General features: G+C 36.3%; 1 protein-coding gene across 2 annotated transcripts in view; it reads right to left on the bottom strand.

The window, feature by feature from the left end:
• ABCA6 (ATP binding cassette subfamily A member 6) overlaps positions 1–20,729 on the bottom strand; it is a 52,242-nt gene extending 31,513 nt beyond the window's left edge. The window contains exons 1-10 of one of the 2 annotated variants that reach the window (XM_079798047.1): positions 18,131–20,729; positions 16,862–16,962; positions 15,438–15,642; positions 14,313–14,474; positions 12,532–12,635; positions 11,915–12,141; positions 5,190–5,331; positions 3,989–4,174; positions 2,311–2,458; positions 809–974 (exon numbers count right to left, since the gene is read on the bottom strand). In XM_079798047.1, coding sequence (XP_079654173.1) covers positions 809–974; positions 2,311–2,458; positions 3,989–4,174; positions 5,190–5,331; positions 11,915–12,141; positions 12,532–12,635; positions 14,313–14,474; positions 15,438–15,642; positions 16,862–16,957 — 1,436 coding nt within the window. In that variant the 5' untranslated portion in view covers positions 16,958–16,962; positions 18,131–20,729. Of the gene's footprint in view, positions 1–808; positions 975–2,310; positions 2,459–3,988; positions 4,175–5,189; positions 5,332–11,914; positions 12,142–12,531; positions 12,636–14,312; positions 14,475–15,437; positions 15,643–16,861; positions 18,034–18,130 lie in introns of those variants that run through there. The other variant, XM_079798048.1, reaches the window with a different exon arrangement.
• Positions 20,730–22,063: the final 1,334 nt, after the last annotated feature.

Below are 22,063 nucleotides of genomic sequence, written 5' to 3'. Positions count from 1 at the left end.
GATAAATCATTTCCCCATGAAATAGAACAAGTTTCTTTAGAAAGCTGTGATTAAATTACTAGTGTTTTGCTTAGAAAAGTAGAATGCTCTGTAATCATCATCATTTTCTTCCTTTAGTCTTAGAACATTGGGTGATTTCCCCCGTCTAGATTAGCACATGTATCTGCATTCTGTAACCATCCTTTCCCAAACCCTGTCACCTGTATTTTCCTGAGAGCTCCTATTTGGCCAGGAAATCTGCTTTAGATATGATTTAATTTCTCTCCCTAATCATAAAACAATTCTCAAAATGAGAGTGCAAACTTGACATGTCCACTTCCTCCCTTCTCACTTCCACCTCAATCAATTGCACTCTGGATTCTGAACCCATTACTCTCGTGAACCGCTTCACATAGAAATTATTAGTGGCCTCCTAATCACCAAATGCAACAAGTACTTATCCATCCTTACTTACTAGGTTATGGGTTATGAGTTAAAAGTGCTTACTTTCAAGGTCACATTCCATTTTATTGGTTTTCTCTATGTATATTATTGTTCATCTCATTCTAGACTCTGTTGACGTGTTATCGCATTGGTTTTCATGGTTTCAACACCAACCTAATGTTGACTCCGTCCTTGACCCTGAGATTTAGGCTCACATATTCAAAGATTTGCTGGATTTCTTCATACAAATATCTCTCTCACACACACACACACACACACGCATGCGCACACACCTCTAAATCAGTGGTTGTCAAACTTAAATGCACCTTGGAATTCCAAAGGGAACAGCCTGTACCCATACGTTAATTAGTATAAGTGTAATTACCTGATGGCCTCCTTTCCTTGAAATTCTGGAGCCACTGGTTCAAAATCGTCATCAGAGGTATGCTCCAGATCTGTTTCTTTCTCAATGAGGTTATCAGTCCTTTGGCGTTGGAAACAAGATGATGAGTTCAGGAAAAATAATGGAGAATAACGGCGCTCATTTCCATCTAATTAATTAAGAAGCAATAAAAATATTGGATCAGTAACATTAAAACAGTGAGAGAAGAATCCTTGTTCAGAATAATGCAGAATGTCTTAGACTTTTAAGTGTCATAGAGAAATTCTGTTCCAGCTTCCTATTACTGAGCATATTATCAAGAAAACTTGATAATTAAGAAATGAAAATCTAAAGAAAGTGACATTATCACAAAAGTTAAAAGATAAACATTCAACAAAGCATAAATCAAAGGCTTGAATAAAATATGGTCTAAAAGGTATTCAGAACAATGAATAAATAAAACCAAATATTTGGGGGGAAAGCCTTAATATGGCATAAAATTAATTGCAAACATACTTGTGAATTTAATGAAGCATTTGACCACAGCAATATGATTGAACATAATACTGAAATCTGTATGGTACATGAATTAAAAGTACATAGAGTAATTATATTTGTTCAGGATGAATATATGGTCATTTTCTAGATTAAAAGAAAAAAAAAAACCACAAAGTAGCATTTGTTATTAAGGGCCTTCAAGATATAAACCAGAAGTGATAAAAAGACAGGTATACATCGAAACAATCTTAACTACAGTCAAAGTGGAAGGAGTATAAAAAATAAGATAAATAAATAAGAAGACTGTGCAAGGATAAAAGCATTCTGATTCTAGTGTATGTGAAGGAATTCTGGGCGTATGTGACATTTTTGGTTGTTTGCGAGATTAAGGAAATCTAACTGGGCAGTATGCTTCTGTAAGCATGAACAATATAGGAAAACTTTTCACAAAGACTCTGAAAATGTCCTAATGTTCATTTTGTGATTTCCTTAAGGGGCAGATATCTCCCTTCTGAAATGTGAGGTACACACTCATTAGTTCACAACCGAGGTCTAGTTTTATTTAGTTTACAATCTGTCCCACATTCTTGTAAGAAAAACACATTTTTATTAGAAAGTACTTCCACTGTATTATGACCCTATACTGTGTAAGTCCAAACCATCTGAAGAACTAAGTTATTTCAGCTAGTTCTAAACAGATTCTAAACATCATTATTTGAAAACACTTTCAGGGATCCTTGAAAAAAGTAACATTATTTAATACAATATAGTTATAATATGTATTAAAATGATCATCACTATTTATAATGTGTATTATATTAAAGTCAGAATTATGATTGTTTTTACATAAATATTTTTTCACACCATTAAAACCATGAAGTAGAAATAAAGAACACATTCAGACTGTGATGGGAAATAATTGTTATTCATCATTTCTTAAAACATATTTATATGCCCTTAAGAAAAAAATATTTAATGTGATCAGAGAAAAATCCACTATTACTTACAGGGTAAGATTTTGTCCAAGTATAATGCCAATACCAAGTACCAAAAAGCATCAAAAGCCAACATGAAAAAAGTTGCTATCATTTTATATGAGTCTCCCGATGGGTCAGGAAAAGTTACACCATTCATATTATAATCCATGTGGATAATCTAAGATTCAAACAAAAATAATAATAAATACTTAAATTAAATAAATAAAAATAATGCAGTGAAGTAGCAAGAATTATCACTTTATTGGGTAGCTCTTTGAAGAAGCCCTTTGATGAAGTTATTAGGAAACTATTTCTATTTTATAGCAAAGGGACATTAGAAAATACTGATTTAAAAAATACAGTGGATATTCATGCAGAAAAAATTAATATTACCTCTACCTAGAAATACACAAAAGTTATTTTGAAAAGGATTTTACATCTAAATATAAAAGCGGAATCATTCAAGCTTCCAGAATAAAAAGGTAGAAGAATATCTTTATAATCTTGGGGTAGACAATGATTTTTTTAAACAGGTACAAAATTACTCTATATAAAAGAAAAACTTGACAAACTGGACTTTATCGGAATTAAGAACTTCTGTTCATCAAACAAAAGCACCACTATGAGATTAAAAACGTCAGCAACAAATAATTGCAAAATGTCACATATTCGGCATGTCTAAGGAATTCCTACAGAGCATCAGGAAAAGATAAAAAGGTAGAAGAAAAATGGTGAAAAGGCTTGAATCATCAATTTATAAAAATGAAAATGCAAAAATACATCAATCCTCAGGGAAATGCAAATCAACTCAGTGATGATTTATCATAACCTATCCACTAGAATGGCTAAAATTTTAAAGACTGAAAATTCGTCTAAAGATGGAGGACGTCTAAAGACTGGATGATGTCTAAAAACAACATTCAATAAAAAAGCCAGACTTTCAAAAATACACTTGTAACAATATCATTTAAAGGTGAAAATAGGAAAAACTGAAAATTACATTTAGGTTCACATACTTAGGTGATAATAAAAAAGTAAGAAATTAATTATCATACAACTAAACTCAAGGAGGAAGGAGTGTTTAAAGGAGCTTCTAGGTTTGGGGCAATGTCTATTTCTTGATCTAGTTCATGAACCCTAGGATTTACTTTATAATTATTGGTTCAACTCTGTATGTATGCCTCGAAAGTTTTTCATATTTGAGGTTTCAAAAAGAGGTTTACCCAGAAATTAAAAAAAAATAGCAGAATACCTTATGTGAAGCAAAAATAAATTTTCTATCTATAATAATAAAAGCATAATATGCTAATTAGACCAGATGTCCTTCCAGAAGACCTTCTGGATGAAGCCGGGCTGCAAGGGAAGCCCGGGGCCTGGGTGCCTGCTGGTGGCCAGAGAGAAGCCCGGGTCCCGAGTGCCAGAGGGAAGCTGGTGCCGGCAGCTAGGGGAAGGAAGGCCTACTCTTGCATGAATTTTGTGCATCGGGCCTCTAGTATAGAAATAAGACAAGAAAATACTTCAAATGAAAATATATCTGAGAGGTGAGCTGACCATTTTTTCCTACAATGTAATAACATTTTCAAATTTAGCTTTAGAGTAGAACTGTTTAGAACAAAAGCTCTTCACCTGAAAGTGTTGACTATACAGAGTCATGAAGTATCAAATTCTTCTGAAACTTTAATAACAAACCAATTAACTATCCTCTCACCTGGGCCATTCCAGCAGTGAAGGCAAAAGGGCTAAAAATACTCAAAATCCACTCCAAAGATGAAGGAAGTTGTCTATGCAACACAGAGAGTCCCACACCGCCCCAGAAGAGAGTGAAGAGAAGCACAACGAAATTGGTGAGGGCAGTTTTCTTGAGCACCACACTCATCAGGAATGTTAAAGCTATCTGAAAGAGAGAGAAGACAGGTAGCTGTTATACAGAATCAGTTTACTGAGAAACATTGGTAGCACAATTAACTAAGGGTCATAACATCTTTATGAGTGAATCAGTGATGAAAATATTAAGGTATAATTATGCTCAGTCCTTTCTCAACCCTTTTATATATAGGATCCCTTTTTGTCCTATTCAAATGTTGGGCTTTTGTTGCTGAGGATAGGGTCGGGGGGAATTGGGAAGAATTGCTCAGGGAAAGGGTGGAGATGCAGACTTGCAAAGATGGGAAGAAACTAAAAGTATTAAAGAGCGTCAACATACCTTCTGCAGGAATCACCCCGAAAGGTGGGAGAAAATAGAGGCTGTTGTTCAAAGAAGGGAGAGGAGACTGACAGATATCATGGCAAGGTGGGGTATTAGAAGGAGAAGACTTGTGTAAAGCTACCACGTGATTGGGAAGTTTGGAGAAAAAAGATGGGTTCACTCCTCAAGTGCATCCTTGTTAATTGTCTACACAAATCTTAGATAATTTAGCCAAACATTTTTCTTTCTTTTTTTTTGTTTGTTAATCCTCACTGGAGGATATTTTTTTCCTTGATTTTTTTTTTTTTAGAGAGTAGAAGGAAGGGGAGAAGACAGAGAGAGAGAAACATCAATGTGAGAGAGACACATCGATTGGTTGCCTCCCACATGCAGCCTGACCAGGGCCAGGGATTGAGCCTGCAACCAAGGTATGTGCCCTTGACCAGAATCCAATCGGGACCCTTAAGTCCGTGAGGCTATGTTCTAACCGCTGAGCCAAACCAGCTAGGACTATTTTTTTCTTTTGGATGCATTTCATTAATTAAGATCTTTAAAAGTGAGGTCCAACTTTATTTAGGTTACATCATTTTCTCACAGTCAGAGGGACTTTCTCAAACACACGTACACACAAAATGCACATGAAAGAAACGACTGCTGAGGCAATTCTTGCTACATATAGCTAAGACCTAAAACAGAGAAAGTGGTCATCATGGCATGAACTTACCAAGGATAAGCCATATAAGAAAAGAAGTATAAATATGACCATGAAGCCCGTCATGACTATCATTTTGGTGGATGTTATGATCATTGCAATGAATATGGAAATAATGAAGATGAAGCCAGCATAGATTAAACCCCAGGAAAACCTAAAGACAAAAAGTTATTGCAATTATTTTAACTTTAGTATAAAATACTGGAAACATAAAGTATCTAAAGAATAATGGCATGATTGCCCCAGTGCCTGCCACCTAGATTATTAACTAAAATATCACTAATAATACACTGGCATGGCTGTATCTACTGGGTAGGTGTTAGCTCTATATTCACATACTGTATAAATAGTATGAACATTGCATAAATATTATCATCTTGTATGGATTCCTCTCCAACTTGCCTTTACCAATCAACATACACAATAGTAAACAGTGCTATATAATCTTTCATTAACCCTTTGCACTCCGCTTGCTTTTTTCTCAATTGCTTTATTCTAATGCTAACCGTATCGAGTCACACTCGACATCCGAGTGCAAAAGGTTAATTACTATATCTCAAAGTTCTCCTGCTCATAAATATTTTGGGTGTTTCTTTTCTTTTTTTCTAATGCAATGTTTCTAAGAGCATTCTTCTACTTGTCTTTTTTGGGGGGAAAATGCAAAAACATTTCTCTTCGGTAAAATTGCTGAATTAAAGGGGATAAGCATTTTGTATCTTCAGCTTAATTATATATTACCAACATGTTATAATTGTAAAATTGGAAGGAAACTTGACAGCTGCCAAATCAATTGAGTAACCATGGAAGCATTGGGGGCAGATGATAATTTGACCATTCTTGAAATCTTGGCCAGGAGCAAATTCCATAACCCCACTAAGCCCATTCCATTCTTGTCATGCCTATTTATAATCCTATCTAATAAAAGAGTAATATGAAAATTGACCGTCACTCCAACACACAATATGGCTGCCCCCATGTGGTCAAAGATAGCCACCACAAGATGGCTGACAGGGGAGGGCAGTTGTGGGCGATCAGGCCAGCAGGGGAGGGCAGTTAGGGGTGACTGGGCCAGCAGAGAGGGCAGTTGGGAGGGACCAGGCCTGCAGGCGAGGGCAGTTGAGGGGAAATCCAGGTCTGCAGGGAAGGGCAGTGGGGGGGACCAAGCCTGCAGGGGAGGGCAGTTAGGGGTGACCAGGCTGGCAAGGGAGGGCAGTTGGGGGTTACTGGAGCAGTAGGGGAGGGAAGATGGGGGCAACCAGGCCTGCAGGGGAGGGTAGTTAGGTGCTAACAGGCTGGCATGTGAGGGCAGTTAGGGGCAATTGGGCTGGCAGCGGAGCAGTTAGGCGTTGATCAAGCTGGCAGGGGAGTGGTCAGGGGGTGATCAAACTGGCAGGCAGAAGCGGTTAGAGGCAATCAGGCAGGCAGGCAAGGGAGCAGTTGGGAGCCAGCAGTCCTGGATTGTGAGAGGGATACCCGGTGGGATCAGGCCTAACCGGGCAATCGGGCATCCCTCGAGGGGTCCCAGATTGGAGAGGGTGCAGGCTGGGCTGAGGGACACCCCCCCATGCACAAATTTTGTGCACCAGGCCTCTAGTTTATTTATATAAATTGATATAAATTACGGTATGCCTTAAGAGTTCATACTGTTTTGCTTTAGATATGCTAGTGGTCACATTTTTATGAGGTGGTTATTAAGAAATAGTATTCAACCTTAGACCTAACAAGCATATAGGGTGTTTTAGTCCAAACTTCTCTTTTTACAGCTGAGTAAACGCAGTCCCTATTATTAGTTAATGGGCCTGTTCAAGGTCAACAGAGTAAAACAGTTTAACAAAGCTAAGATGAAGCCAAGGGACTTTGCTCAGTCAAGAGCTCTTTCCTCTACATAAAATTGCCTAAGTAAGAAAGAATTCAACAGCTGCAAAAAACAGCAAAAGTATTAAAACTGGAAACTTGCATCAATATGTTCCAGTAGAACATGTTTACTGCTTATCTGACTTTGTTTGAGAAGTTCAAGATTTACTTTTTAATTGAAATTATTGGAGTAACATTAATAAAATTATATAGGTTTCAGGTATACAATTCTCTAACACATCATCTGTATGTTATACTGTTTTTTCACCTCTCCCACCCTCCTTTCCCTCTGGTAATAACCATACTGTTATCTGTGTCTATGAGTTAGCTGTTGTTTTTTATCTTAATCTCTTCACCTTTTTCATCAAGCCCCCACAACCCTCCCTTCTGATAGCTGTCAGTCTGTTCTCTATGAGTCTATTTCTATTTTGTTTGTCAGTTTATTTGGTTCATTAGATTCCACATAACATTGCAATCATATGGTACTTGTCTTCCTCTGACTGGCTTATTTCACTTAGCATAATGCTCTCCAGGTCCATCCATGCTAGCACAAAGGGTAAGATTTCCTTCTTTTTTAGTCGAGTAGTATTCCATTGTGTAGATACACCACAACTTTTTATCCACTCATCTACTGATGGGAACATGGGCTGCTTCCAAATCTTGGCTATTATAAATAGTGCTGCAATGAACAGAGGGGTTCAATATATGCAATATAGTCTTTTGAATCAGTGTTTCAGGTTTCTTCAGATATATTCCCAGACGTAGAAGTGCTAGGTCATAAGGCAGTCCCAGTTTTAACTTTTGAGGTAACTCCATACTGCTTTCCACAATAGCTGCACCAATCTATATTCCAATCAACAGTGTATGAGGGAGGGAAACTAAGGAGAAAATAAACAAATGGGACTACATCAAAATAAAAAGCTTCTGCACAACAAAAGAAACCACCAACAAAACAATAAGAAAGCCCACTGCATGGGAGAACACATTTGCCAATGTTATCTCTGATAAGGGTTTAATCTCCAAAATTTACTGGGAACTCATACAACTTAACAAAAGAAGATAAACATCCAATAAAAAAATGGGCCAAGGACCTAAATAGACATTTTTCGAAAGAGGACATATGAAAACATGCTCAAAGTCACTAACCATCCGAGAGAGGCAAATCAAACTGACAATGAGGTACCATCTCACACCTGTCAGAATGGCTTATCATCAATAAATCAACAAACGACAAGTGCTGGTGAGGATGCGGACTGCTGATGGAAATGCAGAATGGTGCAACCACTGCGGAAAACAGAATGGAGTTTCCTCAAAAAATTAAAAATGGAACTCCCACTTGACTTAGTAATCCTACTTCTAGGAATATATTCCAAGAAATCAGAAACACCAATCAGAAAGGATATATGCACCCCTATGTTCATAGTAGCACAATTTACAATAGCTAAGATTTGGAAACAGCCTAAGTGCCCATCAGCAGATGAGTGGATTAAAAACAGTGGTACATCTACACAATGGAATACTACACTGCAGTAAAAAAGAAGGAACTCTTACCATTTGCAACAGCATAGATGGACCTGGAGAGTATTATACTAAGCAAAATAAGCCAGTCGGAGAAAGATAGATATCACATGACCTCACTCATTTGTGGAATGAACAACATAAACTGATGAACAAAAATAGAGCCAGAGAAAAAATATATTTTAGAATATAATAGAAGTAATCCTATTATTTGCAGATTTTTAATATTTCCTACAACTTTTGTGATATTATACTATTTTAGTACAGTTTTGGTAATATTGTAATATTTGAAATCTTTTTTCCTTGAAATATTAATGTTTATTGCATGTAACATTTAAAATAGTTTTTCTTGAAATATTAATGTTTATTGCATGTAAATGGCTAATTATTTTGTATCTACAATATGGTAATAGATTTGTATATTGTATAAAAGTAAATAAAAAATAATAAAATTTCTAAAAAAACAACAGTGCATGAGGGTTCCTGTTTCTCTACATTCTCGCCAACACATGTTGTTTGTTGATTTGATGATAGCCATTCTGACAGGTATGAGAAGATATCTCATTGTGGCTTTATCTGCATTTTTCTGATGATCAGTGATGTTGAGCATATTTTCATATGTCTATTGGCCATCTGTATATCCTTATTTGGATCCTTTGCCCATTTATTAATTGGACTGTTTGTTTTTTTTTGAGTTTTTTTTTTTGTTTTTTTTTGGTGGAGTTGTATAAGTTCTTTATTTCTTTATAAATTTTGGATTTTAACCCTTTACCAGATGTATCTTTGGTGAGTATGTTCTCCCATTCAGTGGGTTGTCTTTTCATTTAGTTGATGGTTTCTTTTGATGTGCAAAAACTTTTAAGTTCCATGTAGTTGCGTTTGTTTATTTTTTCTTTTGTTTCCCTTGGCCAATGAGGTATGTCAGAAAACAATATTGCTATGAGACTTCTTTTTAAAATTCATGTCTTTACAATGATTCAGCCTGACTGGAAACATCAGCATTTTTTAAAAAGCATAATATGTTCTGCAGAATCCACTTCCTGAGAACATAAGGAACTACAATAGGTAGGAATTGAAAAACCACAGGGTAGGGGAATTACAAGTACAGGAAACGCAAACATTATCTAGAACAAGGAACTCATTGCAGAGTTGGGGGTAGGGGGTGAGAGAGATGTTATTAAACTCAAGAAAAACTTCAGCATGAAAACAAAGCAATTCAGACAACACATTTAACTCATATGTGGAATCTAAAGAACAAAATAAACTGATGAACAAAATAGATCCAGAGACACAGAAACATGGAACAGATTACCCACCTCAGAGGGAAGGCAGGGTTGGGTGAGTGGGTGGAAAGAGATTAACCAAAGAATTTATATACATATATGCATAACCCATGGACACAGACAATAGTATGGTGAAGGCCTGGGGCGGGGGGTAGGTGTGGGCTAGAAGGGGTCAGTGGGGAGAAAAAGGGAGCATCTGTAATACTTCCAACAATAAAGATAAATTTTTTTTTAAAAAAGAATACTGATTACATTTCACATTCATTACGTACGTTTTTAAAAGCTGTCAATAAATTTATTTGCAGTAGACATCCTATACTTAATGAAAAGTTTCAGAATCTATTGCCTTCCTAGTTTTCAGCTACATGCATACTTGGAATGCTTTTAAGAAGCATTTGTCCTGAGAATGGATCCCCATGTAAATATCCAATGCCTTTCCGATTCTGATCTAGAGTTGACTTGGTCCTACCTATTTCAGGTGACTGCAGAGGTGCTGTTCCACAAGACATGCCCTGGACTGAAAGAGTGTCTTCATACAGAGCTCCCGTCTTTTCCCTCCTCACAGACTCCATCTATTCCTTTGTATTTCCCAAAGTTCCACTACAAAATACTCTTCTCCTCTCCTTTTTATTGAAAGACCCAGTTTTCTCTTTTTCTATTTCACATGTCATATTACATATCAGAATCAAAACTCTCTGTTAATAAAACACAATTCATAGGAAATGTCAAATTTCCTAGACCATACTTTTCTTTTTTTAAAATTTCTTTATTAAGGTATTACATATGTGTCCTTATCCTCCTATTGCTCCCCTACCCCCCCCCCACTCACGCCCTCACCCCCCTTGTTGTCTGTGTCCATTGGCCAGGCCTATATCATACTTTTATTTCAGAGGACATGTGGCTTGCAAAAGATTGTTCAATAAATAGTTCCTCATCTATCCCAGATAGTTCCACATTCCTAAACAGTATTTTCTGGACACGAGGATTATACAGAGACATGTCTCCCAGGTTTCAATACTGAAAAACATCAGGTGTCTTTGGAGGTAAAATTAATTGACCTTTTTTCTTTTTCTAGAGACTATGGACTTTATAACTGATCGTATTGCAGAATTCTCTGTTTGGACTCAGCACTTAGAGCTTCTATGATTTGCATTTTCATCTATCAAATCTTACCTATTAATTATTTTGCTAGGTCTTTGCTTCTATTCCTCAATTATTTGTTTTCATTTTATTATTATTATTTTTAATCACCACCTGAGGAAATGTTTATTGATTTCAGAGAGAGAGGAACATCAATCAGTTGCCTCCCATATGCACCCTGACAGGGGATTGAACTGCAACCCAGGTATGTGTCCTGACCAGGAAACGAACCGGCCACCTTTTGGTATAAAGGACGACGCTCCAACCAACCCAGCCACCCAGCCAGGGCTGTTCTTATTTCAATACAAACACAGATACATACACACTTGTATTTCAAAATTTCATAATCACTTTAAACTATTCACGGCATAGGGCAAGATATAAATATATCAATATATGAAGAAAATGCTCTTATTAAGCCCTGCTATGTGCCAGTCTGTGTTGTGTGTGCTGGGAACATTCCATAGGCAATCTCTTTTAACCCCAACATATGGTATTCAGTTGCTCAAAAAAATATATTCCTGATGGCCCAACCTCTGAACACAAGCTAGCCTTTATTAGGTCATACTTTCATCAACACAAGGAACTGTAAAGAAATCAAATGACAACGGTGGGCAGACCTAGCCAGAGAGTTGCAATAAGGGCACCTGGATTGTAGTCCCAGCTCTGACAATCATTGGCCAGTGGATACTGGGCTACTCTTACTCTCTTTGATAAATATGACAGTGTTAGCTTAACATACTCTGGCACGGAAAAAGTGCTCAGCAAATTAGGGTCACTGTTTTGCATGGCAAAATTTAACAAAGACTAAATAGAAAAGTCAGAACAGAAGGAAAATGGCCAATATATCGAGTTTAGATCATAATGTCCTGAAATGGTAACACTTTCTCACTGCTTCTTCATGTCTCTTACTCATCTGTGCTGTTTGAATCTGTCACTCACCAGAATGCTGAATCTTGTAGACCCATCATTTTCATCAAATTCTTACTCTTTTTTCTCTCTTTGGTAACACCGAATGATGCAAAATATATAAATGAGGAGAAGTAAAGCAAGCAGTAGAAAATAAACATCTCATTTTGAAGGAAGTTTTTAGCAATAAAAGGTAATGTCTTCATATTTATAGCAGTGACTGACATCAACTCTTCCATCACAGAGTGATCTGTCAGGATCTTAAAAAAGAGTTTAAAGACACAAAATCACTTTTTTTAAAGTCAAGAATCGAGAAATCAATTAAGCTATGGGGATTGTACTAATGTCAATTTCCTGGTTTTAATACTGTCCCATGGTAATGTAAGACATTACCAGTTGGAGAAACTGGGCGAAGGACACACAGACCTCCCTGGACATTGTTTTTACAACTTCCACTTATTCCATAACTATTGGAAATTTTAAAGTAAAAAAAAAAAAGCAGCAATGTGTTCCTTTGCCTAAATCCCATTTCACCCTACGTATACCTGCTTCCTCATATAACCATGTGGAAACCTGAGTATGTATCACCTTTCATCAACATTTTGATGCTTCTGGCATTAATTTGCATTGTTTATTAGAACTTTTCTTACTTCTATAATAGCAGCATTAATTGCAGTTTGTAAAGTCACAAATCCTGAACGCCAGTATTTGGCCAGTGAACATGATGGCTCATTTCCTGCATTCCAGCAATGAGCTGTAAAGCACAAAGAAGGGCAGACTCAATATTATGGGATGAAGGCACTTTGAGAACAAGAAACAAGAATCCAAGAGAAAACAATCTAGAAGGGGCTCCACCAGTCAGGACCTTCAACCACATAGGAAAAAGAAAAAAAAGAAAAGAAGAAGCAAATGAAAGTTCTCAATGAGGCAAGTTTATTCATGGAGACCATAGCATGCATAGGGAGCTCAGAAAAAGAAAATGGGAGCTTCACCCATACTGGATCCCTTGCTGTGCCTGGAAACACCAAATGCACTCCAAGGCTAGAACTTCTTTTGTGCTCAAACACTCTTACTCTAGAGCAGTGATGGCGAACCTATGACACGCGTGTCAGCACTGACACGCGTAGCCATTTCTGATGACACGCAGCCGCATGCCGAGGATGAAACATTTGCTGCTCCTGAGGATGAAACATTTGCGACTAGAGTCTTGGAGTTAGTTTATTCCTCAAAGTGACACACTACCCGAGTTATGCTCAGTTTTTTGGCGAAGTTTGACACACCAAGCTCAAAAGGTTGCCCATCACTGCTCTAGAGGAATTCATGGTGCACTCCTTCCCTCCATCCTGCCCTCTTCTCAAAAGTGAACTCATTATAGACGTCTTTTCTGGCCACCATAAATAAGAATATCTAAAATAGCTCTTTCAGGCTCTATCTTCTATTCCTGCTTTATCTTACTCTGTGCTTTATCGCCACCTGACTATAATGATCCGTGCTAGCAGGCTTATCTAAGTATGTTTTCTTTACTTCAATCTTTAAGGCCAAGAAAAATGCAGAACACACAGTAGACCATCAGTGAAGGGATGGAAAAAACCGAATTCTATTAGTCACTTCGATTCTGCTTCTTAAGGGGTCCTCAAATATCTTCACCTCTTTCTAAGCTGCCTCCACTCTGGTCTAAACCACCATCAGCTCACTGGTACATTTTACTGCATTTTCCCTGACTCCTCTGCAATCCATCCTCAAGGCTATATCCACACTGTTACCTTAGACTCGGAAATCTAATCACGCCTCTGCCCTGATTACTGTACCTGGATGGCTCTCCATTGCCCTAGGATTAAAGGACCCTGCAGGATCTAGACCTTGAGTAATTTCAGCCTCATTCTCCCATCACATTCCTTCTAGTGTTCTCTATTCAGTTATACTCACATTCTTCTGTATATATAAGCTGATGTCCTTCACCTCCAGGCCTTCACACTTGTGCTTTTCCTATCTAAAAAACAATGCCCCTAGCACTGTACATGTGCTATTCCTTCTGATGTTTGTTAAAACATCATCTCCCCACATATGACTTCTCTAATCCCAAGCATATTAGAAACCCTTGGTCCAAGTCCCTTCAAAGACTTTCCCTTGCACTTAACATTAATGTATCTCAAAATATGTCTGTTCTGCTAGATTGGGACCTATCACTCTTAGTCACCCTCTACATCCTTGCAGTATCCACCTGAGAGCTCACTATATACAGATGTTGGGTGACTCTATAATCTTTTGTGCATCATTCTATAGTGGGATAATATGCTTGACCTTGGGAGAAGGTTAGCAATAACATGTGCTTTTGAATGTTCTCATACGCCATTGAAAGCATCTCTGTTGACCATGCCAACCTGTTCCTTATGTGAAAAACATGATAATGATATTTTATAGGGAAAATCACCTGAAAAATGTTCTTCCTTCAAAAATGGAATGCCATATCTATGAAAAAATTTTAACTTGTAAGAGAAAGTGTCACTAAAGATGATTCCCACTGCATTTGGGAAATGGTTCTCAAGTAGTTCGTCCATAGATTTTTGATTTGGTGCCCCAATGACTTTTGTTTCTGTGAATTACAAAGCAAAAACAGGTAAGAGAAGATTGTTAGAATTTCACTAAAACAGAATGTGATATCCAATTGTATCATCCTATATTTTCCATTAGAATTAAAATAAAATCTTTTTCTATTTACATAAAACTTATGTCAGAAGGCAAGGGGGAATTTTTTATTTTAATGTTTTAGGTTATAGAATCTAAAACAGAAATAATGGTAAGTCTTAGGGCAAGTTTTAGGTACATAAAAGATTATACCAGGATAAGTATGCATAAGAAAGGATAATTGGTATGCATAAGAAATCAGAGTTACTGAAGCAAAGACATCTTGCCTATGATCTTTGCTTTACTTAGAAACCAAGAGCACAAAGTGACTCTATATCTAACAGCCAGCAGTTTTACCTGTTAAAAATTAAGGGTTAAAAATCAGGTACCCAGCTCACCCATGAGTGAAATAGACATGGTGCTTATCTCAGTTATATGACAATCTCATTTAGAATGAAGGCCTTGAAAGATGCTTACCAAAAAAAACAAAACAAAAACACCTGATACAGATTATCTTTAGACTATCCATCCTAACTTATCATAGTTTTGAAATTATTATGTAATAACTATGGCCTAATTTATTTTATTTAGATGATTATTTTCCCTAAGTTACATAAATCTTAATCATTGTATTCCTGAGTAACACCCACATATTCTTCCTGACACTATTCTATAAATCTGGAATGACAAATGTATTCCTTTAGTTAAATTCCAATAGAAATGTAGGCCTCCCTAAATTGGACCTCCATCAAGCTGAAAAAGGGCTTAGTAGGCTAACTGTTGTTGAAGAAGAAACTAACCAAATTTACATGCTATTTTAATACCTAAATAATTAGCTTAATGGTTCATTGTAACTTCAAATTTAACATATACACACCTTCCCCAAAATTTAAAACTATATCAGTAATTCCTTTGTCTTTAATATACTTACCTTTCAAAAAGGGAGCAGATACTGTTTTATTCATTATCAGTGTGGTTATATTCGAAATCGGTGTATATACAGCAACCATTAAGGAGCTATTATATTTATCTACCCTTCCCAGGTTCTGAGAAGGCCTTTCAGGAAGCTGGTGATTTTCTTTTGCATATGACAATAAGCCCATATATAGTCCTAGAAGTACTGGAAATCCCCATTCCTATAACACAGAGGGTGAAAAAGAACAAATTTATATTATATTCTCTTAAAGAGCTCAATTGACACCAAACAACTAAAGACAAACTCCAGTGTTGCCACAGCATTGTTTTCTCTTTGCTCTCCGTCAGATCAGAAGGAACCCAATGAAAGACACATACTGAGAAAGTTGCCACAGATATCATTCTCCACTAATAGGACTACACCTTTTCACTAAATCATGAACCAATGGAGAGGCCGTCCTATAAGATAAAAGGATGACAATCTCTGTATGTGTGGGCATCAGATTCTAAAATCTATGAGACACCAATTATCCCAGGTAAGTTTTATGGTGGCAAAGAGCAATATCCTTGTCAGTTGTCAAGGAAATCAAAGAAAATGAAAAGGAACTGAGTGGTAGAGACTGTCTATTATTTCACCATTATCAGTAATCTCTTCCTGCTTAGCACAATGCTAGACTGTATTTCCAGGCTCTCGAAATCAAGCGGGACCAAGTGAGTCAGTTACAGCCAATGGAATGTGGGCAGCAGTGATACAGGCCACTTCCAGGCCTGGGTCATGGAACACAACCTAGGTCCTTCTACTCCTGATCTTGACTGGATGCACTGGATCCAGTGAAGGTCTCCAAGGCCCAAGGAGAGGGCAGAATAAAGACACTTGGGTTCCTAAATGACTGTGTGGAGAAGATCCCTTCACCTAGCCAACCCACTTCACTTTCCTGCCAACCTTACTTAGGCTGTAAAAAGAGTGAAGCCACTGCGATTTGGGGCTGTTACCTGTAGATAGGCCACCCACCTAATTCAAACTGACAATCAATGATGTTCCTTGGCCATAATTCTTAGAAACAGTCTCTAGTAGATGATTCATGGCCTTGAAAATAAATCCCTAAAATAAAAATTCTTTAATTTCTGCCAGGCACTACTCTTATTCTTTCTTGACTCTAAATCTATTACATGCAAATTATAGTAGCTTTAATAGTTGTTGCAATTTATCATATAATTAAATTTTCACTTAACCTCATTTTTAAAAAAATGAGTCAATACTTTGTCTTTACAATTTTACATTATTTTTCTGGAATGCTGTGGGTCTTGCAATTCAACAAATACGAGAGACAACTTCAAAATCAATACATCTAGTCTGTTACTTAAAATATAACATGAGAATCGTTAAGCAATGAAATACAATAATATTGACTGTAGAAAGAAGAAAACTTTCAAACATACCAGTAAGCTCTCTCTTTTCATCCTCCATTTCTTAAGAAAATTTTTGCACAGAAGTGCTTCAGTTTGTTGATACACATTTTTCTTTTTCCTGTGCATTTAGCCTATTCATTTAAATGAACAAGAATAAAGTAAACATTATGGAGCATAACTAGAAAAAAAGGTATAATAAGAAAAACCTTGATCATATGGGGGTGAGGAATATTTCCTACCTTTAAGAACTGAAAAAAAAATGATTTAAAATATTTGAATAACTCATGATAATAAAATTATACATCAAATATACGCACTGTAAGTTATTTGGTGGGGAGGTAAAATGATTATTATCACAATTTTATAATAATAAAGTATTACAATATAAAATACATCATAAGATACCAGAACCTGTAAGATACTTCACATTTTTTACCTTTCATAATAGAAATTCAACTATATGAATAGCATATCTGAATTGTATCTTATATGACTAATTTTTTATTCTTTGCATTTAAATAGAAATTCCAGTATTTACATCAAATTAATATCAAAGTTCTGATTAAATTCATCTGAATAATTATGTCCATGAGATGTAACGCCAATGAAATATTTTCTTGTGGCATTTACCTTCCAGATTGACTTGAACAACTTTTATCAAAAGAGATAGGCCATGGGATAATAATCCAGACACAAACTACTTGACACTTGACTTTAATACACAGGAAGAATGAAACAATTTATCTCAATTTTCTGAATTTTGAAGTCCCTGAATAACTGAGGAAACAAACTACAAAGTACATTTTAGAAAAAAGAAAGAAAAAAATCACATGGGAAAGTAATTTTGCCCAAATGTTTGCAAGTAAACCAAGAGATAACTTTTTTCAGTTTTTGAAATCTCAAAATTAATTTTAGACTTGCATATTAAAATATCCAGACAATTCTCTCTCCACTAGCATAGAAGCAAATTTTTACTATTTTCCTATATTCTATTCTTGTGTCTATATAATAAACTTGGTTGGGGAAAAATATAAAAATTTTATCATAAATCACATAAGTATTTAGAAAAACATCTGAAAAATAGATTTATTTTATTTTTTTCTTTATTGATTAAGGTATTACATATGTGTCCTTATCCCCCCATTGCCTCCCACCCCCTCACTCATGCCCTCAACACCCCTGGTGTCTGTGTCCATTGGTTAGGCTTATATGCATGCATACAAGTCCTTTGGTTGATCTCTCCCCCCCCGTGTCCACCCACATATTTGACATAACACCACAAAACAGAGTTTTACTTACTGAAAAATCAGAAGTACTCTGGAAAACACTCTCAAAGCACTGTTCTCTTTTTGTCTAAGGCAATGATTAAATTTTTTTGATTGCCACTTCTTCATTTATTCCTTAAATGGGTACCTACTCCCAACAGTTCTTAACTCAGGCTGATTTCTGAAAAGGGGTGTAGTCAGACCAAGCTGCACATGATGAACTTGTTTTCTTTTCTTCCTTACGCCAATTATTCTGCACGGAAATGACCGTTCTGTGGTTGGTTGAGAATAAAACAAACCCTGTTTTTGTGCACTTGGCCTTTCAACTCCAGGGCTCTGGGGGACAATGGTAAACAAATGCAGCGAGTCCTTCAGACGTGATGAATAAAGATTGGGTGGGGTGGGGGGGAGAGCATGATGACTGAGTAAAATCAATAACTAAGCAAAGTAAATTTGTATAAGGACTCTTTAGCTATTTTTTTCACTCCTAATGCCTAAACACAACTGCCAATGATATATTTGACTATTTTAGATGAAATATGCACAATGTGCTGGAGCCGAATTTCAAATTTTTGCCTAAGAAAGCTAAGCAATCCATAGTTTGCCATGGAGAAACACCTAAGTTAGACAAATGAATAATAAACAAAGTCCTTCCCCTGCCCCCCCTCGGTTCATAGTGAATGTCAAATTTCATAAGGCAATAGAACATAATTAAAAAAATGGATTTCTAGGGACTAAAAAACACAGAAGAATAAAAAAAAAGATTTGGGTCAATTTTTATGCATGACAACCAGGCAAAAAACTTGAAATTTGTTCAACTGTTATTGCATAGTTTATCTCTCCCTGTAAAGAGTTGCAAACTTTTCTTGACCCAGCAAAGTAAATGACAAAACAGGAAACCAAAGTCCATGAATTGGGAAATCTCAAATATTGGACATGGCTCCTGATCCACAGATGTTAATAATCATAAAACTGAGAGATGTTTTGGAGAAAAGGTGGATCATTTTAGTTCTACTTTTATAAATAATCAAGTGAAATATTATATGTCATTTACATTTAAACTTGGCAAAAACAAAGGTAATAAAAATGTTCTAAAGTTCTCATAGATGGGGGCAGAGGAGCAGGTCATAAATACTATTAAAATTTTGTATCAGTTATAGGTCACGGGTCCAAACAAAAATGCTGTTTGTTTTAAATCACCTGAAATATAGTTCAAGTTTTTATCCATTTTGTTATTGCTTTAGACTCTATGTACTCTATTTTAAAAATCATTTTCCCACCCTGCCTTTCTCAAAATTGTATTAAAATTCACAAGTACGATGTCAATAATTATTCAGATTAAGTATTTTACTAACTTCACTTTTTATCATTGATTTTTTTGTGTATTCTTTGTGTTCCTCTTTCTTGACTTATTTATTGCAATTTATTTTGGGGGGGACCTTTTTTCATGACTTCCCCATAAATTTGACCTAATTTGTTAAAGAAGTGTCCATCCTCCAGCTAGAAGCACATTGAAATGGTGGGTAAAATATATCCAAAATAGATGTTCAGATATATAACCAAAACCTAAAAGAAAAAGATCAAGAGAAGAAAATAAGAATCAACAAAAGAAACAAAGAGAAAGAAAAACACATTCTCAGGTGTAAAAAAGGGGAAGGGAAATTAATGCTGGAACTGTGAGTATGTTAGAAATCCAGCAGTCCAAAGAGGTGTTTTCATACCCTTGTGACCTGAGCATGGTGCCTGGCAGGTTCTGAAGTTGGCCTCCTGTCTCCACATGAATCCAGAAGCTTCACAAGACTGTTCAGCGTTAGAAATTGAGACTAGAAAAACTTCACCTACTACTCCAATGGAAAGTAAGGATGTATTATTTGCCAATCTTTAGATTAAAAAACCAACAAATGTATCCTCCATAGAAAATGGAAACCCAAGCATATGTAGCACATGTCAGATATAGGACACAGGAGCAGGAGCTGAATTTATTCTCCCTGTATAGCAGCATGTTTAAGAACAATAAAACAGCAGTTAGTGGTTGTACTTGGGTTCAAATTCTGGCTATGCCATAGCTGTGTGTCCTTGTATCATCTATTTAACTTTTCTTCCTCAGTTTTTCATTCATAACAATTGAGATAATAGCCCAGCCAACATGCCTCAGTGGTTGAGCTAGACCTATGAACTAGGAGGTCACGGTTCAATTCCTGGTCAAGGCATATGCCTAGATTGTGGGCCAATGATTCTCTCTCATCATTGATGTTTTTATCTCTCTCTCGCCTTCTCCCTTCCTCTCTCTGAAATCAATAGAAATATATTTTTAAAAATTGAGATAACTGTATATATGTATGGTTATTTGGAGGATTAAGTTCATTAATGTAAGGAACATTAATAGAACAGTGCCTGGAAAATTATAAAAGCTCAAAGAATAAAACACATCACAACCACATTACTTGTTGCCAAAATGCCTCTTCCTCCTCCTTTTCCTCTTATTACCACTATTATCCTGAAACCCCAGAGAGATGACAAAAGAAATCTATAAAGAATACAAGGCACACAGATATAGCAGCTAAGCTCAAAATCAAAAGTTAACTATGAAAGATAATCAGCAGACAAAAATAATGGGACTATTACCAACCTCAAAAAACAAATAATAATAAATATTATGCCAAAGACTATAAAATATATAAATTATTAAAGAAGAAAAACAGGAGACAATGAAAAGAAAAACTAATAGGAAAATAACCCATTAGAATTTATAGGAATTTAACAAAGGATTAATAAAGCTTAAAAATTTAGTTGGTAAGTTTTATAGAAGATTAGACACAACTGAAAAGAATATTACTAAACCATAAATATATCTGAAGAAATCATATAAAATTTAGTGCAAAGTGAGAATAAAATGGAAAAATATTTGAGATGTTAAAGGATATGAAAGATAAGAATGAGGGTGTCCAGAACATGTCTAATAGGTATTTTTAAATGAGGAAAACAAAGAATAAGTAAAAAGAATGCTCAAAGATAAAATGTATACAAATTTTTCAGAATTGATTTTTAATTCCAAAGGGTCTGGGTATCATTGACCTTATCTATCTTTTACCTTTTTCACCCATTTGCCATTTTAACTATTTTAAGTGTACAAGTCAGTGACATTAATGACATTCACAATATTACACAACCATCATCACTATCTAGCACCAAAACTTCATTACAGGAAATTTTGTAAGCATTAAGCAATCACTTCCCCATTTACCCCTTCTTCTTCTTCTTCTTGCCCCTAGCAACCACTCAACCACTTTCCATCTCCATGAATTTGCCAATTCTAGATATTTCATAGGAGTGCTCATATTAATATGCATGCCTCGTTTATTTCAAGAAAATTTTAGGTTATATTTCACCAGTTTAAAAAAATCAAATGGATTGAGACATTGAAAATTCTGGGCAATGAGCATGGCCATTCATTTTACTTGCAACCGTTAGTATGTTTTACCTACTCTGCTAGCTCTTTCATGGCACGTGCTTCTGTGTTCATCCCATCAGGATTTTGCACCGTTCTGCCTCCAACACTGCCTGTTGCAAAGATTTCTAAGTAAGCAACTGCCTGTGCCCTCTGCCTCCACCAACCTACCATCTGTCTCACCGCTGTTTCTGACGTGGCTTTCAGGTTGGCTTCTCTGCCAGCGGCTCTATCTCCTTGATCCCTTCATTTCCCAAAGGATGCCTAGGTTGTTTTCACACCTTGGCGATCATGAGTAATGCTGCCGTGAACATGGGCATGTGGATATCTTTTCACTGTCCTGCTTTCATCTCCTTGGGTGATATACCCTGTAATGGAATTGCTGGAACATATGGTAGTTGTTTTTAATTTTCTGAGGACCCTTCATACTCTTTCCCAGTATGTACCAATTTGCATCATCCCCTCCAACAGTACACAGGAGTTCCTTTCTCCACAGCCTCGACAACTCTTACCCTCTTT

Source organism: Cnephaeus nilssonii (assembly GCF_951640355.1).
Source record: "Cnephaeus nilssonii genome assembly, chromosome: 19".
Taxonomy (NCBI): domain Eukaryota; kingdom Metazoa; phylum Chordata; class Mammalia; order Chiroptera; family Vespertilionidae; genus Cnephaeus; species Cnephaeus nilssonii.
The sequence above is the reverse complement of the archived record's forward strand: the minus strand, read 5'-3'. Positions and strand labels throughout refer to the sequence as shown.